At 52.4% G+C, this 18,179-nt stretch overlaps 1 protein-coding gene across 3 annotated transcripts in view; it reads right to left on the bottom strand.

Moving 5' to 3' along the window:
* The window catches only part of SLC12A5 (solute carrier family 12 member 5), a 97,101-nt gene that overhangs the window by 12,505 nt on the left and 66,417 nt on the right, over positions 1 to 18,179 (bottom strand). For all 3 annotated transcript variants that reach the window (XM_088674815.1, XM_088674816.1, XM_035123826.3), the window contains exons 5-12: positions 15,576 to 15,630; positions 14,896 to 15,026; positions 14,019 to 14,260; positions 11,892 to 12,103; positions 10,692 to 10,859; positions 8,721 to 8,819; positions 7,538 to 7,595; positions 4,552 to 4,726 (exon numbers count right to left, since the gene is read on the bottom strand). In XM_088674815.1, coding sequence (XP_088530941.1) covers positions 4,552 to 4,726; positions 7,538 to 7,595; positions 8,721 to 8,819; positions 10,692 to 10,859; positions 11,892 to 12,103; positions 14,019 to 14,260; positions 14,896 to 15,026; positions 15,576 to 15,630 — 1,140 coding nt within the window. The remainder of the gene's footprint in view (positions 1 to 4,551; positions 4,727 to 7,537; positions 7,596 to 8,720; positions 8,820 to 10,691; positions 10,860 to 11,891; positions 12,104 to 14,018; positions 14,261 to 14,895; positions 15,027 to 15,575; positions 15,631 to 18,179) is intronic.

Genomic DNA, 18,179 nt, shown 5'->3' with positions numbered 1-18,179 from the left:
CAGATAACAGAAAGCCTTTCCTTACGCAGTGCAGAGTTAAACAAGAGTTAAACATTAGGAAGAACTTCCTGACAGTAAGAGCTGTTCGGCAGTGGAATTTGCTGCCAAGGAGTGTGGTGGAGTCTCCTTCTTTGGAGGTCTTTAAGCAGAGGCTTGACAGGCATATGTCAAGAATGCTTTGATGGTGTTTCCTGCTTGGCAGGGGGTTGGACTGGATGGCCCTTGTGGTCTCTTCCAACTCTTCTATGATTCTAAGAGACAGCAATGGCCAAACATTGGTTGGCTTTAAAAGCGGGTTAGGCAAATTCATGGAGGAGGAGAGGGCTATGGGTGGCTCTACTCTGCCTCCAGCAATGCTTCTGAATGCCAGTTTCTGGAAACCACGGGAGGGGAGAGTCGCTCTTGTGCTCAGATCCTGCTTGTGGGTTTCCCTTTGGGGTATCTGGTTGGCCCCTGTGAGAACAGGATGCTGGGCTAGATCCAGCAGGCTCTCCTGATGTTCTTATGATTATGCATTGACAGCAGCCCAGCAGATGAGGTCCAGATCTGTCCCTGTTTGGCCTCCGCTGCCAGAGCAAAAGACAGTTCCTCGTTCTGGGGTGCAGCCAAGTCTTCCAGGAGACGATCCGAAGTCCCCTCTAATCTCTCCTGCTCCATAATTTGAGCCTTTTATTTTTTGCAAAATCACACGAGGTTTTTTTAAATTCCAAACTTTGCTCAGCTCTTCATGGTGACACTTTTCTGATTTTGCCTCCGCGTTTGTTTCAGCAGAAAGGCAATGCCAAGTTGTTCAAGGTGCTTAAAACAAAAATGGAGCTCCAAAAAGGATTTCTCTGATCTGAGTGAACCAGCAGTCAAAATGGCAAATGCAATCCAGTGTGATCAAAAGACATTTATTTCACAAATACACGCATGGAGTTTGAACTTGCAGTGACTGACCAGGAAGGAGCCTTTGAGGTTGTAGTGACCAGCTCCATGAAAATGTCACCCCAGTGTGTGGCAGCCACGAAAAGGGCAAATTCCATGCTAGGGATCATCTGTCATGGATGCTTTAGTTGAGAGTCCTACATTGCAGGGGGTTGGACTAGATGACCCTTGGGGGTCCCTTCTAATTCTACGATTCTATGGAAATAAAACTGACACTATCATAGGGCTGTTAATACAAATCTATACACTTGGCGCGCTGTGTATAATTCTGATTTATGGTTGGAAATGGAATGAATGGGGAGGTCACAGCTCTACAACACATGGGCAAGAGCTCTGGGGGTGGGATGTCCTTGCTAGGTGGGCCCCAGCTGCCCCCCAACACCAGCCCCATTGCCTCCTTGCTCTCCTTCTGCCGTGGGGCCCCAGGCAGGAGTCCAGACAGCCCCAGCCCCCCTGGCAGCTGAGGAAGCAGCTTTGGGTAAGAAGCTGCAGGGGGAACGACGGGGACGAGGACCTTGTAGCTCCTTTCTCCAGAGCACCTTGCGAAAAGTGTTGAGCGGCAGACAAGGTGGATGGGGCAGGTGCAGCGGAAGCAGCTGACACCTCTGGCTCCTTGAAGGGGACACCTCAAGGGCAGGAGGAGGCGCAGGAGCAAAGGGGGGTGGGGTGGCGTCCAAACCCTCACGGCTCAGCGAGGAGGGGGCTGCGGGAACCGAGCACGGGGGGCACTGCAAGGGCGGAAGAAGCAGCAAAAGATGAAGGCATGTGGCCAGCCTCCTCCTTCCCTTCTCAAGGTGGGATCAGATGTTCACTAGGACGAAAAGGCAGCTGGACCGCCCCAGACTTCCTTTGCTGCCGTACTGTATCTGCAAATCAGCTTACGAACATAAGAGCATAAGCAGAGTCTGCTGGTTCAGGCCAAAGGGAGCCCATTTAGTCCAGCCTCCTGTTCTCACAGGGGCCGACCAGGTGAGGGCAACTCTCCCCTCCTGGGCTTTCCAGCAACTGGTGCCTCCGACCTCAGAGCCAGAGCCCTCTCCTCCTCCCCCTTCAGTTTGTCCATCACTACCTTCTGGGGGAGGGAGCTCCATCGCTTAACTATGCCTGGGCTTCTGGCGCACTGCTGGAGACGGGCACGAGGCTAGACCCAGCCTGGCTCAAACCCAGCACGATTCCCGCTCTGACCTCAGCTGAGCTGATGCCTCCACTCGAGGGGCTTCACTATCCAACCAATTTGATTTGAGAGGAGACGAGGGGACAGGTGACCTTGGAGATGCGGGCGCTGAGATTGGCAGGGGAAAGCTGCCTGTTGTCAGGGGCCCTGGGCTTCTTTTCTTTTGTTTCTGACACCTTGAGATGTTTCTGTCGGAGGCACTTTGAGGGTTGCATGTCGGAAGCCCCGGCTCAACCACGAAGCTCCCTGCATGGCCTCAGGGACAGCCGACCTCACAGGCCCTGGGGGGGGGGGATGCAGCCACGGCTCAGGTGGCTTTTAAAGGGACGAGATACAGGGATGGAGAAGTAATTGCTATTGTTATATTTTGGCTATTGTTGGGAGTATATTGGAAAACTGATTTTAAAAAATACGGAAGAAGAGCTACATGGATGGAGGAGGAGGAGGAGCGAGAGCTCTTCCGGGTGCCGTCAGCAAAAGGGAACTTTCAGGCTACCTCTGAGGATCAGTTTCTGGGAATTACAGTTTCTGGGAATTACAGGAATTCTCTTTGGCCTCTTCTGGATGCCTCTGACTGGCCACAGAGGCAGCAGGAGAAGCGCCTGCTGGATCAAGCCAAGGGCCAACCTGCTCCAGCCTCCTGTTCTCCCAGTAGCCAACCTGTGGGAAGCCAGCAAGCTAGATCCGAGCAGGAGAGCAACTCTCCCCGCCTGTGGTTTCCAGCAACTGGGATTCAGGAGCCTGGCTGCCTCCGACTGTGCGGGCACAGTAGACCCAGCCTGGCTAGGAGCCCTCCAGGGCCCACTCCTCCGTGGTTTTGGCTAATCCTAGTGAGGAAAACTCCTTGGCCTGATCCTGCTGAGGGTGCACCCTGTCCAACCAACTGCTTGCTGTGTGCGCACGCACGCACGCGTGTGCATGTGTCTGTGCCCATGTGTGTGCGAGAGAGAGGGGTGCCAGGAGGGGGCACAGGAGTGGAGGCAGGAAAGCCGACGTCTCCTCCTATTAACCAGCGTGGCTCGTCCCTCAAGTGAAGACGGCAAAAGAGGCAGCTGAGGAGGGAGTTTAAAATTAGCCGCGAGTCCCTGTCGGCTGTCGGCTTGGATTTGCGGAGATGTGGCTCACTAAGTGTGCCGAGTGCACTGAGAAACTGGGGGGCCCACAACCCACACCCAAGCCAGCTTCACCAGCGCGCACACGCACACACACACACACACACACACACACACACACACACACACACACAGCAAATCAGGCCAAATCAGACAGGGCAGCTGGGCCAATTGCATCTCTATCCCACCTGCTTCTCCAAGGAGCTCAAGGTGGCCTATGGGCCTCTGCCCCTCCTCATGTTAATCCCCACAAAAACCCTGAGAGGGAGGCTAGACAGTGAGGCAGAGACTGGCCCCCAAGGACTGGCACTCCTGGTGAGCTTCATGGCCGGGGGGAGGGATTTGAACCCTGCTCTCCCTCCCAGGTGCTGGTCTGACCCTCTAAGCCAGGGGTACCCAGACTTACCCGGCTTTGGAGGGCAGGGGAGTGCGCACGCAGCGGGCCGGAGGGCGGGGGAGTGTGCACCCGAGCGCATGTGCACACACACATACTGGCGCGGTGGCGCACTTCCAGGTCGGAAAAATCGCCGAAAATCGTTTGTGTGCATGCGTATTGGTTCTCCCCCGACCCGGAAGTGCACCGGAAATGACCTCTTCTGGGTCGGGAGAGACCCATACGCATGCGCAAACACGATTTTCGGCACTTTTTTCTGATCTGGAAGTGCGCTGCCATGCTGCGTGCCATATGAGCGGGCTGCAGCAGTGGGTGGCAGGGGGCGTCGCGGGCCGGATTGGGAGGCCAATTGGGCCGCATCTGGCCCGCGGGCCATAGTCTGGGGACCCCTGCTCTAAGCACTGTGCCGTTCCCACCTTTTCCTGCTACTGTACTAGGAAAAAAGACCTCTCCACGTCGGTTGCAATAAACAGTCGGAAGCAGTTATTTAAAAGGGGAATTAGAAACAAACATTAAAGTTACATTATATAAATACACACACATAATAAAGAGCATAAAACATGCATACTTATTAAAACCACTTCTCAAGATTATGGGTTAAAGTTATGAGCCTGGAAAGTGCGCTGGAACAAAAACATTTCTAGCCCATAACAGGGCAGTGAAAGGGAGTTCCAAAGAGTGGGGCCGATTTCTGGAAGTGTGAAATTAGCATCATGGGACAGTTGCAGAAGTTGGGGGGTGAGGCTGCACAGAGCGACCTGATGGCATTCCCCCACTTCTACATTCTGCAGGAGGGGGAAGGGTACTCACCAACACACACAACCCCCCCAAAAAAACACCTTCACCACAACTCGTCCTTGACTGCACCAGGAAGGGTCTTCCTAACTGTCGCCCCCCCCCCGCGTCCCCAGCGGAAGGGAAGGGACCCCCAGGCAGGCACTTACCCGCAAGAAGGGGACGATGCCGTCGCGAGAGATGGCCTGCAGCAGGCGAGGAGCCCCCGTCAGGCTCTGCAGCCCAGCTCCGCAGGTGGAGAAGAAGGACCCGAAGACAATGACCCAGGGGGAGGGCCAGGCCAGGGTGCCCACCACCAGGTTCCCACTCACGGCCTCGCCAAACCTGGAGGGGCAAAGGGGCAGGGCTGAATTGGCTGGCAAGCTCTGCGTTTTGTACATTGGCATCTTCAGTGCTTTGGGTTTGGGGGGTTTGATTCTAGGGTTCTGTGCTTCTCTGGTTTACCGAGAGCTGCTTTTGGACACAGCACCTCATGGGGAAAGTGGCACATAAGTAAACTCAATGGATCAGTTGGTCACCTCGCCTGCCCTCTGCTGCTCTGAGCCCCATCCCATGTCACAGAGCAGAAGGCAGAAAGGCCTCCTCCGGCCTCGTTTTATAGAATTTGCACACCGCTTGATTGTAAAAAGATAACCCTCAAAGCGCTTTACAAAAAAGTTACAGCAATAAAATCATCCGTAAGAAGAAGGAATAACAATTAAGGCTTTCCAAAAATGAAAATAACAATGGACTAAAAAGAGAATGAAACTTTGCAGAAAGCCTGTGTAGAAGCACATCCCGCCCAACATTTCCGCCCCCAAAATCGGGCCGTCAGGAGGGGTTTGCCAGCGCATTCTGCCCCCTTTCTCCAGAGTGAGCGTCTTTTGGGCCGGCACTCCGGCTCTTGACTTGGGCCAGATCAGAAACGGGACATTCTGGGATCCGGACAGAAGCCGGGATTGGCTTCTGTGGCCCGGGATGTCCCACTTAAAACGGGACACTTGTGGAAGCAGAATGGGTGTGAAGAAAGGCCCCGCCTGCTCCCCCCTTTCCCCAGGTCCTGAGGAACAGGCAGGACTTGACCAACTAACTTGGACTTTTCCTGGCCAGAAAGAGCCAGGGCTCCCCCTCCCACGGGAAGGGAGCTGGACGGGTGACTAGGAGGGGCCGCCTGTGCAGCGGGTTCCCTCCAGCTCCAGGGATGCAGTAAATTGGAATCCCTACATTGTTGGGGTCTGGATAGGATCAGCCCAGATTCAGAGCCGCAGGGCTCAGGTTTATTTCGGAGTTTACACGGACCTTCTGCTGGCTCCCTACGCGATGGCCAAACTCCGGGGATCAGAATGCCCCCTCCCTGTGCCCAGAGGCTTGGCATTTGGGCAACTGGAAGTTTAGGGCTGGAGCTGGAAGTGACTGGCGCACTCTCCTGAGGTCGGGGAGAGACTCAGCGAGAGCCTGGCCTGCCCTGACTCTCTGAGTATCTCACAAGGGATGTCCAAAAGGGAACAGCTTTGCAGCAGCGGAGCATATGCCCACACTGCCCAGGGCGGACGTGCCCCCGTGGGGGACGGGGCATGGAGGCTGCCCTCCCAGGCGCAGGATAGTCGCCCGCCTGTGACTCCCAAGCCTCCCCCGAGCTGTCAAAATGAAGGGGAAGGGGGGGAATTCTGGCGGCAAAGCAGCGCAGCTCCCCCCTTCCCCCGACGGCTCGGGGTAGGCTTGGGAGTCTAGGGCGGGAGGCATGCCAAATGTCACCCCCCCTCAGCGAAGACACCCGGCGCGGGCAGCTCCCACCACACACCCCTTCCTCCGCCCCTGTGGCTTTGGCACATCCCAGGCCCCCTCCCAGGAGTCAGTGGGAGGGAGGGTGGCGGCAGCAGCTAGCAGAGAATAAGACCCACTGGCAGCCCCGCAGGGCTGTTGTGTTGCACTTGGCAAGGAAGTGGGCAGGAGAGGCTTCTCGTGGGTCCCTCTCCATCTCAGAGGGCAGCAGCATTGGGGAAGGAGGGGGGTCCTGTTCTCCCCTTGAGCGAGATTCCAGCAGGGACCCCTGGACGAGGTTGGCTCAGGCTCAGGGCAAGAAGTCCCTCCTTTCCTGGCAGCCACCATAGCTGTGCCAAGCCTGCAAGGCTTATTAGTACTAATTTTATTTCCATTTTTAATTTATCTTATTGATTTGCTAACAAACCTAAAGTGCAAGCGTGGCTTTAATAAAGGAATCAAAGACTGAACCCACAAAGCGTCTCAGTCTGAAATGACGAAAGCGAAAAAGAAAAAGACAGCACAGCCGCAAAGCAGGAGAGGAAAGCTTCAACTGGCACAAAGATTCCCTTTGCAAAGAATCAAGAGTTTTTAAAAATAAATAAACAAAAGCATTCTCCAGCTGCGTGTCCTATCCTTATAAAGGCTCCGTGTGGCCCTAAATGAGCTGGTGGCCCTCAATGACCACGTGCCTTGATGTTTGTATAGGGAATAAAGCCATTAGTATTATGACCCAAAAATGTCAGTGGCGGCTGCAGCAGCACCTTGGGTGGCCTAGATAGGGGAAGGGCAGCCTGCATTCCTGCTGCCAGGAGGGAGCTCAGCACCACAGGCAGCGGCCGAGGCCGGCATCCTGCTGGGCGAAGAGAGCAGGGAAGCGGGAGGGGTCCATTTGCAGAGCGGGGGGGGGAGGTTGTCGGGGTGGCTGCACGAGGTGCAGGGTTTTCTGTCTTCCAAGGGCTTAGCAGGGGGTCCCTCTGAAGGCCATCGTCCTGCTTTGCTTATGCTCTTTATGTTGCACATTTTGTGTTTTAGGCTGCAAACCTTCTCTTGATGGAGGGCGGCATATGCATGGATTATTATTTATTAAAGTTATATGCCAAAGACCACAGGGCAGTTTGCAACAAGAGAATGCAAATTAGAAAAATAGCAATGTTATCTGAAGATCCTTGTGTTTCCCACAACAATAGCAAAAAACAATACCCCCCCCCCCAGACATGTTTAAGGAGGCTGCAGAATGTTTAATCAACCTGAGGCCTGGTATTATCATTTATTATTATTATTATTATTATTATTATTATTATTATTATTATTACTACGCCAGGAGGCCAGGGGTCCCCCAGCCCAGAGAGACTTCCTTGCTCCCCTCTCGGCCACAGAGAGAAGAACACTCACTTGTCCCGGAGCACGACGCCCTCAATGCAAGCGCCAAAGAGGATGACGGAGCTGATGTCTGCGGGAGCGTTAAGGAAGGAATCAGCGGGCAGTTGGGACTGCTGGAAGCTCTGCCTGGTCCTGAAGGATGCCACCCCCCCGGGGGGGGACCAGGCCAGGGGGAATCAGGGCAAGTGCTGGCATGGGGCATGGGGGCGACAGAAGGGCGGTTTTTGGTGAGAGGGGTCACCTGTCCGAGATTATTTAGCTGCGGTTCCTGCATTGTAAGGGGTTGGGCTAGATGACCCTTGGGGGTCCCTTCCCACTCGACAACCCCATGATTCTCTGCTGCCATTGGGGCCGCTTGCTGTCTTCCTTCTTGACATGGGAGCTCTTCCTTCCTTGTCTTTGGGTCAGCGTCCCAAAGAGGCAAAAGAGGAGTGATGCATTTGAAGGGCTGGTCTGAAGCTGAAGGCAAGGAAGGCCTCAAAGGGGCCCAGGGAACACCCAGAAGGCACCTATTTATTATTATTTGCTTATTTCATAAAATTTATATGCTGCTTGATTGGGAAAACAGGCACCACCTCAAAGCGGTTTACAAAGAAAAAACAGTAACAAGAAAAATTAACGGCAACATTTAAAGATTGTTTTTGAAAGTGAAAACGACAGCAGACCAAAAACAATTAACTTTTTAACAATTAACTTTCTAACTGAGCTTGTCTAAAGAAAAACGCTTTTAGCCGGCCCCCCAAAAGTGCCTGCCTGGTATCAATAGGCAGGGAGTTCCAAAGGTCGCATTCTTACACATGCAGAAGGGGTATTTATGTGGCAGCTGCAGCAGCGCTGCTTGTGCAGATCAAAACGGTCAGGTGGGCTCATGTGGGGCAAGGCGAAGATCCTGTCCCCATAGATAGAGGCGGCCCCCGCAATATGGGCATAGCGGCTCCTGGCCCATCGTGTGCTGGTTCCCTCTTTTCAATATGTGTGTGTGACACGGAGACAGGTTTTTTGGGGGGGGGGGTCTCACTCTGGGGCATCAAGCCAGCAGCCCCTGAAATGGCCCCACAGGTATGACCTGCGCCACCTGCCTGAGCCCCATCTGGGGCTGCCGTCAGCAGAGGGGCGCAGGACCAGCCAGCCCGGTTCTCCAGGCCCCCTGCCTCCCTCTGGGAACAGGGGCAGGCCGAGCGGAGGCAAAGGATACAGACTGCGGACGTGGTGGCGATGGCGAGGATGGTGCCGGTGGGGATGGACTTCTGAGCGTCACGCAGATCTCCAGACCTGTTGGAACCAGCCATGATCCCTGGGGAAGAGGGAGGAAAAGGTCAGTTGGAAGGGACCTCTCAAGGTGATCTAGCCCAACCCCCTGCAATGCAGGAAATACAGCTCAAGAATCCCCGACAGATGGCCACTGAGTCTCTGTTTTGAAAACTCCAAGGAAGGAGAGCCCCCCACCTTCCCAGGGAGTCTTCCCCCCTGTCAAACAGCTCTGATCGTCAGAAAGTTTCCCCAAACGTTTAGCTGGAATCTCCTTTCTTGTAACTTGAAGCCATGAGTTCGAGTCCTGCCCTCCAGAGCAGGAGAAAACAAGCTTGCTCCACCCTCCACGTGGCAGCCCTTAGGATATTTGAAGGTGGGTATCATATCTCCTCTCAGGCTCCTCCTTTTCAAGCTAAACACTTTCCCAAACTCACCACTGGACACCTTATTCCAGGTGAGAGGAGATGGTCTGGGGGCAGAGGCCCCTTCCTGCATCCTCAGAGAGGAGAGGGTGCTTGAAGAGGAAGGGGCTGGTTGGCAGGGGGAAGGGTCAGGGCGCAGGGCGGGGCTTCCAATTCTGGTGCCCAGCTGAGCCCTCCGCCAGCTTCCCTCTCGGGTGCAGGTGTGAGACCCCTTCCTCTCGTTATGGTGCCCTGTGCCTCTGCCTTGCAACAAGGTCGGGTCAGGACCGGGGCTGCCGTGGGGGCTCCCTCTGCGGAAGCATTGCAGAACAGAACATTGTCCCCAAACCCCCCCACAAAGGGTTTTGTGAGGGACACGAGGGGAAGAGGCTGCAGTGTCCGGAATATCAGCGAGGAATTTGGCTCAATTCAGGTGCTAATGGGAAGCGGTCTCATCTGCACATTCCAAAACTATCTGCTGACCGAAACTCAGCCCTCCTTTGAAATCCACCTTTCTCTGAATTTTGCAATGACCTTCTGCAACCAAATAAGCTGCACAAAATTTTGTCTATTCCGGAAAAGTTTATGCAATGCATCGGCTAGTGAATATTGTAGAAATGCATTGTGTCAGAGGAAAATGCAAAAAAGTGTGTGCTAGCGAAAGGGTGTACTGAAATGCTCATCAGTTTTCATGTTTCTTTGTTTTTTTGCTTTTAAAAGAACACCCCCCCCAAACTCCTGCAGAAATGTGAAGGATTGAGTCTCACATGGGACAAAAGAGAAGCTGAAATCAACAGGGTCACTGACCCCTGACCTTTGCCCCAAAGGTTTTGCACTGCTCCCTCCCCAGGACTTGAGGAGTGGGCTGTGGGATGACCCTTCCCCTGCCCTCCCCGGTGTCTGGGGGCTTGGGAAGCAGCCCACCCCCCAGCCTCTGAACTGGGGGGGGGCTGCTGCTGTGCATCTCAGTCCTCACCTGCCTGGGAAGCTGCCAGGGTGGGGTGTCCATCAACAGGGGCGGCTCACCCATTCGCCCTAGTGGCGCAGGGCGCCGAGGGGTGCTGAGGGGTGCTGCACGGCGGCCTTCCTTTCCCTCCTCCTGGACGCCCGCCAGCCGCACCGCTCGGAGGAGAGAGGTAAACGAACGGAGCAGGGGCACTAGGACCCTGTTCCGCTCAGCAGCGGAGCTTTCCTTTTTTTTTAAAAAAGGGGGGCGCCCGAGGGATCTGCACCAGGGCGCCCGATGACCTCAAAAGGCTACTGTCCATCAAGATGGCCCGAGATCCAGGGCTCCATTTATTGTGTTGGGGGCAAAAAGTAGGGAGGTGGGATCAATTACGTCCAGCCCCTAACGTCCCCAGCCCCCAGATGGCCTCCTAAAAGTCGTGCCTGGTGGGAGGGACAACTAAGAGCTGGAGGAAGCGCTGAGCCCCTGAGGCCTACTCCTTCCCCAGGCACCCTCCTCACCTGTGCCTCACCTGCACCCAGGTGTCCCCCCCGCCGGAGTCCATTACCTGTGACTGAGGGGAAGTAGATGCCCACCAGGAGGGTGAAGTAGGAGGTCATGTCGCTGAAGACGTAGGGCTGCTCCATGTCCAGGGGGGCATCTGCGGGGGCAGCCGACGTCATCCCAGACTTCTCAATGATCACCCCTTTCGGCAAGTAGGTGCTCCAGAGGTTTTCTGCGAGGGGGAAAAGCCATGAAGCAGGGTGGGTGGGTGGCTGCCATCTCCAGGGGGTGGCCCCACCCTCTACGCCTGTGGAGGAAGGCCCCCCCAACCCACCACCAAGTCCCACCCCCCCGGGCTGGGTTTGGGCACTGCACAAGTGGCATGCTCCCCCTCCGCCTTCTTGCCAGAAATGCCACTACCCCTGCCTGCCCCCAGAGCCAGTCTGAGGCCTCTGCCCCCTCCATGCCACCTTGCCCCTCCCCCTCTGGGCAAGCACCAGCAACTCACCTGCCCAGAGGTCAGGGAAGTGCCCCTGCCCCACGGCGCTCTTGGCTCCTGGTGCCCTTACGGTTTTATGGGGCACCGCCTTGATAGGTTTTTTTTGTGGGTTTACAGATATTCTTAGAGAACTGTGCCCCCCTCCCCATCCTGGAGACACAGCCATGGGAAAGCTGAGAGCCAGCGTGGTGTAGTGGTTAGAGTGCCGGACTAGGACCTGGGAGATCAAGGTTCAAATCCTGATTGATGCATGCAAACAGCTTCTTTATTCGCCTTGGGTTAAGGCATTGTTGGGGGAGTGTTGGAGGGGGTATTGTTGCAGATGATACAACATTTTGTATCTTTATTTTGGATTCATGTGGTAATTGTTCAATTTGGTTGTTTGCTTTTTGAAGTTTTGTTTATTATTTATAAAAACTGCTTTTTTGTTTGTAGTTATGTATTCTTGTATATGTTGTAAGCTGCCTTGAGCATAGTTTTAACTTTGGAGAGGCAACATACAAATAAAAGGATTGACTGATGAAATTCCCTGGGGGTTCCCACCACTGCTCAGCTTAGCCTACCTCACAGGGTTGTTGTGAGGATTAAACAAGGAGGGGGAGAAAAGGCCACCTTGAGCTCCTTGGAGAAAAAAAGGGGGATATTCAGGCAATAAATGAATAGAGCTCTCCATCTGCCCAGGCCCCCCCGCAGCTTTTGGGGCTCCCCATTTGACACACACACACACCCCGGTCTCTCCACTGATGCCACAGAGAGTCCTCCTACCTCGGATGAGGCCGGAAGCGGCTCCCGGGATGCCCTCGATCTCGGTGACATTGTTGAGGGCGAAGTACTCATCGCAAGAGGCGTTGAGGAAGCGGGAGGAGCAGAAGAGCCCCCAAAGCTGGGAGCCGATGGTCTCGTTGCCCTCCTGGACCACCTTGGTGCACGTGTCGAAGCCATCGCGGGACAGAGTCCGGTTGCCCAGCAGGCAGATCCTGGGGGGGGGGAGCAGGGAGGGGTGGGGGGTTCACCTCTTTGCTACCTCCTTGCCAGAGGGGCCGCCCGGCAGGTTCTTGCCCCTTCCCCACCCGAAGGAGAGGAGGGATTATTTATTGACTTATTGATAGAGTTGTAGAGAGCCCAGTGGGAAGGGGAGTATTGAATCATAGAATCATAGAATCGTAGAGTTGGAAGAGACCCCAAGGGCCACCCAGTCCAACCCCCTGCCAAGCAGGAAACACCATCAAAGCATTCTTGACATATGCCTGTCAAGCCTCTGCTTAAAGACCTCTAAAGAAGGAGACTCCACCACACTCCTTGGTAGCAAATTCCACTGCCGAACAGCTCTTACTGTCAGGAAGTTCTTCCTAATGTTTAGGTGGAATCTTCTTTCCTGTAGTTTGAATCCATTGCTCCGTGTCCGCTTCTCTGGAGCAGCAGAAAACAACCTTTCTCCCTCCTCTATATGACATCCTTTTATATATTTGAACATGGCTATCATATCACCCCTTAACCTTCTCTTCTCCAGGCTAAACATACCCAGCTCCCTAAGCCGTTCCTCATAAGGCATTGTTTCCAGGCCTTTGACCATTTTGGTTGCCCTCCTCTGGACACGTTCCAGCTTGTCAGTATCCTTCTTGAACTGTGGTGCCCAGAACTGGACACAGTACTCCAGGTGAGGTCTGACCAGAGCAGAATACAGTGGTACTATTACTTCCCTTGATCTAGATGCTATACTCCTATTGATGCAGCCCAGAATTGCATTGGCTTTTTTAGCTGCTGCATCACACTGCTGACTCATGTCAATGGAAATAGAGACACACACCGCTCCCACTTTAAACATCATCATCATCATCATCATTTATACCCTGCCCATCTGGCTGGGTTTCCCCAGTCACTCTGGGCGGCTTCCGACAAAATATTAAAATACAATAGCCCTTCAGGTATTAAAACACCTTCAGGTATTTATACTTTAAAGTGAGGATTCGCAAGGAACCTGACGCCTTTCTGTTAGCTATCGTCAGACCAGAGCTTCTGAAGGAATTGTTTAATTTGTTTCTGTATGCTATGACAGCGGCAGAAATAGTGTATGACTGTGCAAAAATGGAACGAAGAAGCTCTCGTGAAAGAAGGCTGGCTTAGGAAGATGATGGGATATATGCCGAGATGTCGAGACTGAGAATTAGGGAACAAAACAAGGGCAAAGAATTCTTGAAGGAGGGAAATATTTTGAAAAAATATCATGGTTGTGTTTAAATGCATGCAGGATTTGAAGTATGGCAACAGATGAGAAACTGTGGTTTAATAATTTAGAATTAGGGACCCAGGTGACTCTGTGGTCTAAACCACCGAGCTTAGGGCTTGCAGATCAGAAGGTCAGCAGTTTGAATCCCTGCGACGGGGTGAGCTCCCGTTGCTTGGTCCCAGCTCCTGCCAACCAAGCAGTTCGAAAGCACTTCAAAGTGCAAGTAGATAAATAGGTACCGCTTCGGCGGGAAGGTAAACGGCGTTTCCGTGCGCTGCTCTGGTTTGCCAGAAGCGGCTTAGTCATGCTAGCCACATGACCCGGAAGCTGTCTGTGGACAAACGCCGGCTCCCTCAGCCTATAGAGCAAGATGAGCATGCAACCCCAGAGTCGGACACGACTGGACCTGATGGTCAGGGGTCCCTTTACCTTAATTTAGAATTAACATATGTAACGGATAAAAGAGAAGTAACCCTGCAGCTTTATAAGGGAACGAAAGAACACCATGGAAGGTCAATGGGGAGTCAAGGGATATGAGAGAGAGGTTTGGATGGTGTTTCCAAAGAATTTGTAAAATTTGGGGAAATTTTCATAATAATAAATAATATTTTAAAAAGAAATGGAGGCCCCTGTTGGGCGTGGGGTTCTTCCTCTTTGGCACTTACGGGAAGCTGGGCGGGTCGATGGCCGACTTGATGACTCCGGCGTAGATGGCCAGGATGGAGAGGATGACACAGCCCAAGAAGACCAGGGCAAACTTGTTGACGTACTTGACGCCCACAAAGACCACGGTGGCCATGCAAGTGAGCACACAGGTCCCGTAGACGCGCATGTTGTTGAGCATGGCAGCCGCTTCTCCACTGGCGTCCTCGGCCTTGAAGATGGCCATCGGGGGGAAGATGTAGGCCTGGCGGAGAGGAAGGAAGGAGAGGCGAGTCAGAGGAAGGCAGAGCATCACAACATTGTCAAAATCTGTTACACTTTTCCACAGTCTTCTTTTGGTTCCAGCGACTTCCCACCAATTCCATATAGCTCTGTCTTTATCTAGCGCACTATTCATCTCTGTTTTTTATAATTACTTATTAAAGATATTGTACTTTCTTAAACTTATTCAGTAGACTACAGAAGCTATTCAAAGGCTGCCACGGACTTCATGCTATTACAATCTTTAATGTAACTTTTAAATAAACTCCATTTCTTAAAAAAATACTTGGTCTGCATGGTCTCTTATTTCTCCTGAAAGCTTAGCCAGCTCTGCGTATTCCATTAATTTTTGTTGCCACTCCGACTCTGATGGTATTTTCCCTCCTTTCCAATTTGTGGCTATTAAAATTCTTGTGGTCACTGTCATGTGTAAAAATAGCTCCCTTACATTCTTTGGTATGTCAAAGACCTAATATTCCAAGAAGGGAAGCCTCTGAGCTGCTGTTTTTTTATAAACAAAACCCTAAACATTTTTTAAAGTTCCATATATATATTTCATCCCAGAATTCCTTAATGTTTTTGCATGCCCACCACATACACAGCGTAGATCTCACTCACCAGCAGAATCTCGATGGTGCCCAGGATGTACATGGCACCTGCAAAAGTGGTGCCCAGGTAGAAGCAGAGCCCCACAGCGCCCCCAAACTCAGGGCCGAGCGAGCGGGAGATCATGTAGTACGACCCGCCAGCTGGAGACAGACGGAGAGAGAGAGAGAGAGTTAAGCTTTCATATACACATACCGTAAGCATAAAGTAGCCCCAAAACTTGCGCAGGAGCGACATGCTGGAGATCTGAGTGCCAAGGCAAAATTGCACAAAGTCAGGAAGACCCAACAGAACTGGTTGTGAAGGTCCCATGAGATCTTGTGGGGTCATCACAAGATCTCGGATGGTCCCTTCCCATTGGTTTTCCCTCCCCGCCCTTGTTTATTTTCCTGCCAGCCACACAGAGCTGCAATTGTGCAAGGAAATCACAGGTAAATTGCAGGTCTGCTGTGCTTCATCTCTCTGCTGGCGCAAGTCTGGGGAGCTAGTGAGGCCGCAATAGGCACCTGTGGGGGACATGCAGAAGTCCAGGATCCGGTGTCCCGTCAGGGAGGCAGAGGCAAGGGGGCTTGGAAGGGGAGGAAGGTGGCACCAAGGCGCTAAGGAGTGCCAAAGGAGACCCCCCTCCCCTTGGTCCAGGGCTCTGCATTTGTAGGTGGACAAACACACAGACACACAGAGACTCTACCCACCTGGCACAACTCCATTGGTGGCAATGGCACTCATGGAAATGGCTGTCAGCATTGTCTGTGAGGAGGGAAAGGCAGAGAGGTTGGAGAGGGGCCTGGACTTGCAATGGAAGAGGATTAGAGCTGCAGAATTGGGAGGGACCCCCAAGGGCCATCTAGGCCAACCCCCGCAATGCAGGAATCCCAATCAGCGCCAGGTTGGCCTTCCCGGGTTTACTTCTTCCCAAGGCATATCAAGGCAAGACCCTCCGTTTCCCCCCTGGGTTTTTTTTGTCTGGCTCCTGGATGATGGAGAGTGGAGAAGGCACCGGGGGGGGGGGCGTCACTAGGAAGCCAAGGGCCAGAGGGAACCCCAAGCAGGACAAGGCTGCCCCTGCCCAAGAAGCAAAGCCAGGAAAGTGGCCCCAGGAGGCGGAGATGGATGGAGGCTGAGAAGCAGGTGATGGTGAGAAGATAAGGCCATTCGCACCTGTCAGATATCAGTATTTTGTATGGCAGCACTTGCACCGTGGAACTCCCTGCCTCTTGACATCAAGCAGGTGCATTTGTTGTGTTAAAACACCGTTGTTTGGCAAGCCTACCCAGGCATTTAGGATCCTGGTGTATTTTTAGTTTATTGCTGGTTTTAATTTTTTGAAGGTTTGTACTGCTTCTACTAGGTAATAATCTTACTGTTCTGTGCTCTTTTTTTGCAAACTGTTTTGAGCTTTCTCTATAATCAAGTAAAATGAAAAAATTCCTTCAGTAGCACCTTAAAGACCAACTAAGTTTATATTTTGGTATGAGCTTTCGTGTGCATGCACACTTCTTCAGATACACTAGAAACAGAAGTGTCAGACCCTATATATATACAGAGGGTGGTGGGGGTGGGTGGGAATGGGTGGTGGACTGATGGGAGTGGTAAACCTGGAGATGGCTGTTAATGGCTGCTGATGGCTGCAATTAGTCCTGGGCTGAGGTGCTAAAGAAAGCTTGATCATGCATAATGAGATAAGAATCCGATATCTCTATTCATCCCAGGTGCTTCCATGGTTTTAAGCTTGGTAATGAGTTCCAATTGGTAATGATTTCCACCTCAGCCCAGGACTAATTGCAGCCATCAGCAGCCATTAACAGCCATCTCCAGGTTTACCACTCCCATCAGCCCACCACCCATTCCCACCCACCCCCACCACCCTCTGTATATATATAAGGGTCTGACACTTCTGTTTCTAGTGTATCTGAAGAAGTGTGCATGCACACGAAAGCTCATACCAAAATATAAACTTAGTTGGTCTTTAAGGTGCTACTGAAGGAATTTTTTCATTTTGCTTCGACTCAGACCAACACGGCTACCTACCTGTAACTAGATCTATAATCAAGTAGTATATAAATGTTATGAAATAATAAAATAATAAAAAATAAAATAATTAAAATAAAATAAAATTGGAAGAGCCTTCTGGATCAGACCAAAGGGGGACCATCTAGGTCAGCATCTCACAGTGGCCAACCAGATCATAGAATCATAGAATCATAGAGTTGAAAGAGACCACAAGGGCCATCCAGTCCAACCCCCTGCCGAGCAGGAAACACCATCAAAGCATTCTTGACATATGTCTGTCAAGCCTCTGCTTAAAGACCTCCAAAGAAGGAGACTCCACCACACTCCTTAGCAGCAAATTCCACTGTCAAACAGCTCTTACTGTCAGGAAGATTCCCCCAAGGGAAACCCACCAGCAGGATCCCAGATCAACTTTCCCCTCCAGAGGTTTCCAGCAACTGTGAATGCAGAAGAGAGCCCTCATGGGCTGTTGGTCATAAAGGACATCACTCTTATTTTGAGAAGCTCAGAGACTCTCAGGGTCTGGGAAGCGGCTTCCCCTTGAAGCCCACCCCTGGCCTGTGCTGCTGAGACCCCTCCTCTTGCAGGGCCCACCCCCATTTGGCCCTTGTGTCCCCCTGGAATGGGGGCCACATCTCATCCAGCCAGAAACCAGCTCAAAGGGGCCAGGGGGTGGGCACAGGGCCAGATCCACACTCCCCCTCCCATCAGTCACTGTGTACAGCACAGCGCTGTTCAAATTTCCCTTTCCTTGATCCCCAAAAGGCATTCGGAAGAAAGCAACAGCGAGGATGCCCATTTTCCAGAACAGGCTTCCAGGTCCAAGCCGAGCACTGCACCATTTGAGAAGTGTTGCAGCTTAGCTGCAGGGCTTGCGACACCAATTTCTATATTCTTCAGCCAAACGTATAGGCTGCTAGATTTGAAAAACAAAAAATCTCTAAGTGGTTTCATAAAACAATACTTATCAAAAAAGAAAACCCACGAAACCAACAGACTCCAAAGAAAGAGGCAGCCTGAATGAAGTGGTGCAAAATATAAACGGAAGCAACAGAATTTAAAAAGAAGTAAAATTCCGTGCCTGGTTAGGCTTGTGAAAATGACTTTTGGCATTAGCTGGGATTCCTGCATTTCAGAGGATTGGACTAGATGACACATGGAGCCCTTCAAAATGGAGCGCTCTGAGATTCTGTGATTTGTTTCAATGAATCAGCCTTTGCAGAACCAGCCCCCTGCCCTGCCCTCCTCCTTCCTGTTGGGGGGCAGGGACTTGAGCCCAGGGCTTT

The sequence above is a fragment of the Zootoca vivipara genome, chromosome 7 (assembly GCF_965207765.1).
Source record: "Zootoca vivipara chromosome 7, rZooViv2.hap1.1, whole genome shotgun sequence".
NCBI classification, from domain to species: domain Eukaryota; kingdom Metazoa; phylum Chordata; class Lepidosauria; order Squamata; family Lacertidae; genus Zootoca; species Zootoca vivipara.
This window is presented reverse-complemented; position numbering and strand designations above follow the sequence as displayed.